The 9,964-nt window shown below is 29.4% G+C and overlaps 1 protein-coding gene across 1 annotated transcript; it reads right to left on the bottom strand.

Annotated features, from left to right (window-relative positions):
• Window positions 1-7,324: 7,324 nt before the first annotated feature.
• Window positions 7,325-8,078, bottom strand: LOC107485494 (auxin-responsive protein SAUR21-like). The gene has a single exon (XM_016106028.3). It carries the CDS (start codon window positions 7,987-7,989, stop codon window positions 7,693-7,695), a length of 297 nt encoding a protein of 98 aa, XP_015961514.1. The 5' UTR covers window positions 7,990-8,078; the 3' UTR covers window positions 7,325-7,692.
• Window positions 8,079-9,964: the final 1,886 nt, after the last annotated feature.

Raw genomic sequence — 9,964 nt, 5'->3', positions numbered from 1 at the left:
TATTACCCTTCCACACATTTCAGTTTTCAAGGGTCACAATAATCATGAAAACTATCGCACAATTTTACCATCAACAAATCATTACACTACTTTTTCAAGGGACAACATCTTATTTGATCCACATAGTAAAAAAATTCATTGCAAAAGAATTGAAACAATTCTGCAACTAAGTTTGTTCTACTGTAAAGGTCAATCATATATCATGCTGCAACAAATTCTTTTCCCAAATGGCTCAAGCATACGTTGTGCAAGGTAGAATTGAAATAAATTCAAAGTCCAGAGTCACATCCAAATCATAAAAAGAAGAGAGAAAAAACAGGCATCCCAGAACTATCAAAATGGCAAAACTCAATTGTCCGTAATTCAATAGCAGAAAAATAGTTTGAGAAATAAAGAAAAACCAACTTTTCCAAAACCAATTCATTCTCAAGATATCAAAAACTAACATCACAATAAAAAAAGCAAGCCCTTTTTCTTTTCTCGGACTTGAATATATTCCATAACAGCAATGATTTCCACAAAAAAAAAAGCGATCTTTACAATGGACTCCGACGTTAAGTAGCAAAATGCAAAAGATTTGAACAGAAAACATCTTTATAAAGAGAACCAACAAAGAAAAAGGAAGGGGGGGATCCATCCCCATTACCGAAACGTGGAGATAATAGAGTTTCTCCTCCCACCATTGTTGATTCATACGTTCTTTACAACCCTAATCAAGCAGATTTTGCAAAAGCACCAATTCCCCTCGTATTCACCCTTGAAATTTTGTTGAACCGAGCCTCCGAATTCACCCACAGTGGAGTGTTGATCCCATTATTCAAAGTAATAGCAGAGAGAAAGAACCCAACAATTGAGAAAGAAGGGAAAATAAAGAACAATAATACCACAGAGAACCAAATTTAAGAAAAACAAGAACCGTTTACTGAGAAATGAGAAATCACAACCAGCGTAGGAAGTGTTGAGAAGAGAGTTTCGCATTCTTATATTGGTTGCCAATGGCGGTGTTTCATGCTCAGTGGACCCTATGCATGTGTGTAGAGTGTAGACATTTAATAATTATAATTATAATTTTTTAATTCTTTCTTTCTTTTTTTTTTCTTTTAAAGTTATTCACTATCAAAAGTAATTAATTTACAAAGTAATATTGATAAAGTAATAAAACGAAGAGTTACTCATTTTTATATTAAGATGGAGCACATATTTTATAAAAAATATAAAATTAATAATAATTAATCTTTTACTTTACTACTTTACTAAATTTTTCTATTTTTTATTCTAAAAGATTCAAAGTAGCCTGTATTTTTAAAAGGCTTATTTCTGATTTCTTGAATTCTTCTCTTGAAAAAAAAAAGTTAAAATTAGTTTGAATAGTATTTTTTAGGACATTGTCTTAAAATATCCCTATAGTTAAATCGAACAACATTAAAAATATTCTAAATATTTAGACCATGTATATATATCCTAATCAACTGATACATAAAGAATTTCTTCTATTTGAATGCTAAATGACAATGATAATCACTGTAAAAACTAACCTCTTTAATTTCACGATTTGTAAGTACTAGTAATATTAGATAGGGTATTTTACTATTTTAACAATATGTGATCTTTTATATATATGTTTCTAGCTGATATTGATATAATCAGTAAATGATCAAAAGACTCAGGATATGAAAGCAAAAATTTTTAATAAAACTGGGAAGCTAATTTTTATTAAATTTGTTTTTAATAGTCTGTTTGTATATTATCTTAGTTAGGAAAAAATATGTAAAAATTTATTTGGACATTCTTTTTAAAAAAATTTTAAATGATATTTTTTTAAAGAATTTTTTATAAAAATAAAAGTAATTTTATATTTAGATATCTTATATAAAAAGATCTTTTTATTTATTAATTATATTTGGATAAAATAAGATAAAAATACGTTTTTGTTTATTTATTATGCGAAAAATATTTTTTTAAAAAAATCTTTTAAAAAAAAGATGTAAATTATAGTTTCTCAAAAAAAATATTTTTTATTTTTTTAATACTTTTATTTTTACTATTAGAAATTTACTAAATACACTAAAAAATAAAAAAAGATATTTTTAATTGAAAAAAGATATTTTTTATCGATTTAATGATGCTTAAACAACCACTAAATCTATGATAGAGAAACTAATTTCACTGCAAATGAGATTTTTGTGGAATAACAATGATGGAAAAAATGGAATACTTTTAATAAAATGAGAATTGGTGCAAACTCTGAAAAAACTAGGTAGATTGGAGATGCAATAATTTTAAATATAGCTCTCTTGTTTAAGTGGCAGTGGTGGTTTTCAAAAGAAGACTATCCGTTATAGGAGAAGACTGTGTATTCATGTAGTAATTTGAATTTTTCAGAGATACTTTCTAGTCAACCAATACCTAAAGAAGAGTCCTTAGAAAGATATTTATTAGTTACAAATTAAAGAACCATGCGTAAGAGAGAAATTGATTCGAGGCTTGTTTATAGAATTAGGAATTTGATTATAAAATGGTGCTCTATAACATACTTTTTTAAGTCTTTTTTCGATCTCAAAGCAAAGAGGTTCTTCTATCGGAGATTGTGAATTTTGCCATAGATTAGAATGGATATGGATTTTTTATTGGAGGAAAGAGTTGTTTCAACGGGAGATGGGGCTACTTAACCAACTCCATAGAACCTTAGAGTCGGTCATGATAACATTTGAGAGAGAAGATCAAGTTGTATAGAAATTTGATAAAAAAAAATGTATTTATTCTACTAACTCTTTGGTGCACGTTATGCAGGCAAAAATACTTTCAAAAGATATAACAAGTTATAGTTTCACTAGCTTGCCTTATCTTGGTTGGGCGAGTTAATTCTAAAGAAAGATTATGTTGGTTAGGTGTTATTGGTCTGAATGATATTGTTTGTGTATTACGTAAAAAAAAGATTGAAAATATATTTCATCTGTTCTTTGGTTATGAGTATACTTGGTGTGTTTGGTTATTTGTCTCGGATAGACTAGAAAAAAAGAAAAGTGGAACCAGTGGTTGATTAGTGTTTTTTACTATCATTTAGAATATTTGACATAAAAAATGATAGAATTTTCAAAAACAAGCACTCCGATATACAGGAAGTTATTTATAGAACGGTTAAAAGTTACCGAGATTGGAAGGTGTTGATTTTTATGATTGTTGATGGCAATACCTGAGGATGACTACGGGTTAAGTTTTACATTTTGTTTATTTTGTTATTTCTTTTTTTATTTTTTCTTCTATTATGTTGTGTTTAATTCTTTGCTTAAAAAAATTTAAATTTGTCTCTGAAATATTACTTGTTTTTTAAATTGATCTTTAAAAGATTTTTTTTAATCATTTTTGTCCTTCAAAAATTTTAAGTTAGTCACATTAGTCATTTCGTCATTTCGGCTGCCGATGGAGTCAAAATTTACTTATCGGGCACGTCAAATGACACCATGCTCACCATAACACACACAATAGTCCTATTTAGCATCTAACTTGATAAATTTATGCAATTAGATTAAGTGTGTGTTTGGATTACAGTTTGCAAACGGGAGTTTGAATAAAATTGATTTTGTAAACGTGATTTTGATGAAAAGTAAGTTTGTGTTAAGTGATTTATGTTTGGCAATATTTATATCAAAATGGATTATAGTAAAATAAATGTTGTTTGGATTACACTATTTAAAATCACTTTTAGATACAAAATTACTAAAATAGACATCAACTTAAATAATTTTTGTATATTATTTTAATTTAGATATTTAAATAGATCTTATTGATTAATTCTATAATAAAATTAATATTTATACACTAAAATAAAAATAATATATAAAAATTGGCAAAATATACTTTTAATTAAAACTAACAAAATATAAATTTTAGAGAGTACTAAAAATAATAAAAAATTAAATATTTATTTTGGTAGTAATTAAAATAAATCAAAAAATTTTTATGATATTTTTTATATAGTATATTTTTAGTACTCTTAGTACTCTTTTTTAGTATGTTATAATTTTTTATTATTATTATTTAGAATTTATTTTTTGTTTAATTTATTTTCTTAATAGGATTAATATATTATATTAAAAAAATAAAAATAATACAAAAAAAATTATAATTATAAAAGTGTATAATATCAAATAAATAATTAATAAAAAATAGTAAATAATAGAAAAAGATAGTTTATATAAACAAAAATAATATAAATAATACAATAGTATGCATAAAGGATAAAATTGGTAAAAGATAAATAAAGATTGAGTATTGATGGCTAAAAGCCCGTTGGTGAAACGTAGAAGCTTAAAATTGTTGCTTCTTGAAAACGTGGTTTTGAATGCAAAATCACTTCTGCGTTCATGATCCAAAAATTTGCCAAACCAAAAATTACAGCTTTCAAGATATCTAAACATACTTTTTTTTCTTTGAACGTGGTTGCCAAACACACCCTAAATCAACCTCAAATCGAACAAACTTTGAGGCATTGAAATCTCTCAATTTATGGTTGATTTGATTTAAATTCATAAACTTATTATGTTAGCAGCCAATTAAAACGGTCCGGTATGTATTGTGGTATCACTTAATATATCAATAAACTCTAATGTCATGAGCAATAGAAGTAATGAAAACACTAATTTGACCAACTTAGATATGTTTGGATGAAAGAAAAATGAGGAGAAAGAAAATAGTATATAATATTATGAAAAGACAATTTTATCCTTACATATTCTAAAATATATTAAAAAATACTAAGTATATTTTCCTTCCATTTTTCAACCATTATTGGAGGGAAAAAAATTTCAATTGGTCCTACCTATTTTTTTACACTATTCATTCTTTTCCTTTGACTTTTTCATTCAACTAAATAAAAGAAAATAGTTATTTTCCTTTCAATTTCTTTCTCTCCTATTTCCTTCCTCCTATTTTTGGCTGATTTTTTTTTTATATTGGAACAAATTGTGTGATGTGCCCCAATATTTTAATGTATGTGAGTTTTACTCTTGTATGGGATAATTTTTTTACGTTTTAGAAGATACCAACGTTTTGTATGTAAAAATAATTTTTTTACAAAACGGTAGAACTGTTTTGCATGGGGAAATTTTTTTTAAATGGGAAATAGGAAAACGTTATTGACGTTTTGATCTTTTTTATTTTTTTTAATTAAAAAAAATGAAAATGGCGGTGACGTTTTGTATATTCCCACAATGACGTTAAATACAATTTTTTAAACATTTTGATGGATTACACCAACTCAAATCAAATATTAAAAAAAAAAGTGCCTATTTTCACCTCAAACAAACACACCCTCAAAGACAAATTTAACTAAAAAAAAAAATTTCCAAAACCTATTTGAAGAACGAATGACTTTTTAGGGATGAATTTTATGGAATACCATTGATTTTCAGTACCTGGAAACTTTTATCTGTTTCTTTTAATCTGCAGATTTTTGCTTCCAAAATCCTGTACTATCATACATAAGCAAATCAATAATACTAGTTGCATTCATAAAATATTTGGTGTCACAGTGTAGAGTGTGAAACTAAGAAGAAAGAAGCATTAACTAATTTTTTAAATTTTGATGGCTAAGTATTCAAGTTTGGATATGTCAAGGCTTTAATTTTCTACACTGCTTTTACAATTTGTGGCTGTGTCGAAATATTTTGGCCATATCCTGTATGCAAGCTAGGTTCTAGCAAACGAATTTGCAGCATACAATACACTGCTTCTTCTGTGTATGCTAAATGCTACCACAAATTTTGGATAGTCTTACTGGATTTTATAGCCTCTATAGTCTTTACTCTTCTATCATATTGCCTTAGGGGCATAGAATAAACAAGAGAAACCGAAATAACAGAAACACAATGAGCTTAAATAATATTTTAGATTTTTATTAACAATAAGTAATGAAACTAATAAACACATTCCACTTTTGCATGAAAGCAAAGGGAGAAAAAAATCTACCAAAGCACTATTGTACACTACAAAATTGGTTTCAACAAAAATATGCTATGTCAGTCTCTTTGCTCCGATGAACAACTTAAGCCAGAACTGATATGATATCTAAGAACATATTTTCTCTGCATGGAATTGTGAGGCCACCCATCGGATGAACATATCCGAATTCTTCTTCTGCTTTACTCAACAAGTCTTGAAAGGAAGGTTGGTTCAAGTGTGCTATTGGAATCACAAACCTCTTCATGTTTTCTCCCACATACACTGCATTACTGCAAGATACCCTTTTGGGACTTCTCCACTCTGAGGTTACTTGTGTAGATTTTTTGATACCAGGTAAACGGAAGCCCATGATTTCTTCTTGGAAAGATCTCAAATTACTTGTAGAAGAAGCAAGTTTTTTTAATTCTGATGTTTTAGTTTGTGTTTGAGAACACAGAGTTGAGTGTATATATATATATATATAGAATCTGAGGTACTTGTGTGGATACCGCTTCTTAGGGATTTGAATGGTTAATCAGTTACTTGATGATGGGGTCTGCCGGTTTAGTGAAGAACATGCTCATGAGCCATCACAAGGTGTTGTAGAAGATTTGCTAACAAGATCACTTCTTGAAAATGAAATAGCTTTGCACAGCTAAGAACTTAGTTATTATTTAACCAATGCAATGCCTTGCTTCTTAAGTTCAAGACATGTAACATTTTCTATAATATTTATATGCTAACTGACAGCTATAAGTATTATATCTTGAAATTTGAAATCTGATATACAATCCATTAATTTGGTTTGTAGCTTTTGGATAATTTCATAGAGAAAGAGAAATAATTGTAGTTTTTGGAGGCAAGAAGGGACAACCCTATTGATGGTTGTCTACCAATCAAAATCAAAGGTGTTATTTGTCACAAATCACAACAGCTTGCATGACAAGTCTTGTGAAGAGTACAGAAAGTACTTCTGAATGTAGTCTCCATCTACATCCTCATATTTTTTTAATCTTCAAAAACATAATTAAGCATATAATTTAATTGGGGATTGAGACATTGCAGCAAGGTAAACTCAGCTACTGGCATATCCCTTTTATGAGTTGTACTTGTTTTAAAACGTACCACATACTTGATTCTCAAAAAATCTGTTCATTTTGCTTGTAATAAACCTTAAACAAATCATCAACTCTTCTCAAATCTTATCACAATTTAATCCAAATAGCAAATGAGTACTTTATTTGATAAAGCTAGTCATCAGAGAAACATAGCAAAAAGAGAGACACGATGCTAAATAAGAATTCACATATTGCCATCAACTGATGATGTTTATTTCATAAATATAAAAAAATGTTTATAATATTTCTGGAACAACTCAGTGCTCCTATACAAAATTACATAGAGCTGATGGTGCATTTTCAGCTTTTTGATCATCAACTCAAATTCTCACAATCAACTCTATCCATTATGGGATTTTGTGTGATCATCAATTGGATAAAGCATGAAGTGATATCCAAAATGCTTGGTCTCCATTTCAGCAAGATTCAACAGCAGAATGGATTGAAATCTTTGGTTCTAGTCCATTTGAAATGGCTGCAAAGATCATAACCTGGTCAATTTGCTCTCAAGCTGTTGTGATCTGCTACTAACTACCACTCGATTCAAGTCGCTTTTGCATTTTTGGTGTTGCATGCTTTTGGCATATCAGTGGAAAGAAAAGCATGTGAAATGAATGATGAACCTGCTTGCTTTCTAACTTTTTAACTGAGAAGTCACACTGCAAAAGATGTCTTCACTGCAAGGAATTGTTAGACCTCCCATTGAGTGATTAAATCCGAATTCTTCCTCTGCTTCACTTAGCAATTGTTGAAAAGCAGGTTCATGCAAGTATGATATAGGAACCATATATCTCTTCTTTTGCATCTCTTCTCCAACATAGACTGCAAGATACCCTTTTTGCACATTTCCAGACACCTTTTTGCCACCTGAAAGAGAGCGGCCAAGGACACGTTTAGCATGGATCACCGAAGAAGGCAAACGAATAGCCATAGTTTTCTGAGAATGTGGATTTTTTTTTCCTTTTTTTGAAGAAAGTACTTGTTGATGGATAATGTTGTTGTGAAAACTTGATGAAAGATTCTGAGATGTTGCATGCGTATATATAGAGATAGATTTACTCAGCAAGATTTAGAGATAAGCAACGACATGAAATTTGGTGAGACAATAACATTTTGATGAATCACATGGTTCTGTTGTTCAAAGCACTGTCAAGAGTTAAATTATGATTGAAACTAGAAGTATACATTGGGACATGTACCCAACAATTTTAGTTAAAGATGGAATACTTGGCACCCTCATGTTCTAAAAATCTTGGTACAATAATTTGTGGATGTAGGAACTTTCCTCTAGACATGGTGGACACAAACTATATTGTGGATCAAGGGTTAAGATTTTATTTACATGATTTTCCTTTTGTTTTGCTTTCTTTTTTCCCCAAGCAATTATGGTTAGCATTATAGATAGATTTGGCATTATTAAAGCATACCAAACTACTTGATTATAAAAGAGGATATGGTGGATATACATGAAGAACCTAACTGATATGTTTTGAGCCTGTCTATAGCATAACAAGTAGGCCATGGCTTTATTTGCATTATATTGGCTTCAGTCTCTAAAAGTCTCTTTCTGAAGATAAAACTATGTTGGCAAGAAACCTCATTGAAGACAAGACAATACCATGTGATCTCATTTGCCATTGTCTCTCCCTAGACCCCATCAAATAGTACATTTATCCTTCATTTCTGAAGAGAACTACCTCCACATAACATATATCTGTTATATCTATATATACTCACCAATCACTATGCCATTCTCAAGCAACACAAATCAATAGCAACCATCATTCTTCTTTACACACTTTGAGATCATTTTTATTGTTGTTTGTGTTAAACAACATAAAACAATGGGCTTTCGCTTACCAGCTATTAGAAGAGCATCATCTGCTGTTAGCCAAGAATCTTCCAAAGCTGTGGAAGTTCCAAAAGGCTATCTCGCAGTCTAATGTTGGAGACAAAATGAAGCGGGGAGGTCTCACTATTCCTTGCAAAGAGGATGCTTTCATGGACGTCATCACTTCTTGCTTGAATGGATTATAAGTAATATTAAAGGAAACTCACATAGGCTAGTTGAGAGACAGTTTTGTACAGAAGGCACTTAGACATTTCTTTTTATCCTTCTTTTGTAGTGGAAACTAGCATCTCAATGAGAGGTGAAAGATGTAAATATTAGAAATTTCTCCCTCACAATTTCAATAGATTGATACATTTTATCAACAAGTATTTCTAGACTGCTATTGTTTTGTAAGTTCCATATGTTCTTCACATGTTTTTTTTAGCTGCTACTATTGCAACAAAATAGTGTTTATTAACTAACAATTGAAATTGGAACTGAATTTTGGGATATATTAGCTACCTGGCCTCAATGTTTTCAGCATCTAAATTCCCCTGAATATTTATTCTTACAAATTTAGAAGTTTTTCTTCCAAAAATGTGTAATGTCTGAAACGTAAGTATACCCATTGTTGGTTGGATCCTTTAGTTGCTTTTATTATTAACCGTTTTTGTTATCAATTTGCTGAATTTCAGAACAATAACAATAACAATAATACCTGAGACTTCATATTTACGCATGTGACCATTCTTTAATCCTAAAAAGACCAATAAAAATACTTATCGAGGATGTAGTTAAGGATATTGTAACCAATTTAACCAATGTTTTATAGGAAAATTTTTAGCTTAATATATAGAATTATATTATTTGAAATGAATAAACTATAATTGAATATTAAGTTTTGAATCCAATATTTTTAAAAGTGGCTGAAAAAAGTATGCACCTATTGAATTAAGGACTTGATGATTGATTTATTTTTTTGTTAAAGTGGCTTAATCAAAAACATCTAAACTACAAGAACCATTTGAATATGTAAAGCAAGAGCCTCTAGAAAAACTGAACCATTAAACAATAA

The sequence above is a fragment of the Arachis duranensis genome, chromosome 4 (assembly GCF_000817695.3).
Source record: "Arachis duranensis cultivar V14167 chromosome 4, aradu.V14167.gnm2.J7QH, whole genome shotgun sequence".
NCBI lineage: Eukaryota > Viridiplantae > Streptophyta > Magnoliopsida > Fabales > Fabaceae > Arachis > Arachis duranensis.
Note: the sequence above shows the minus strand (reverse complement) of the source record. Positions and strands in the feature narration are given on the sequence as shown.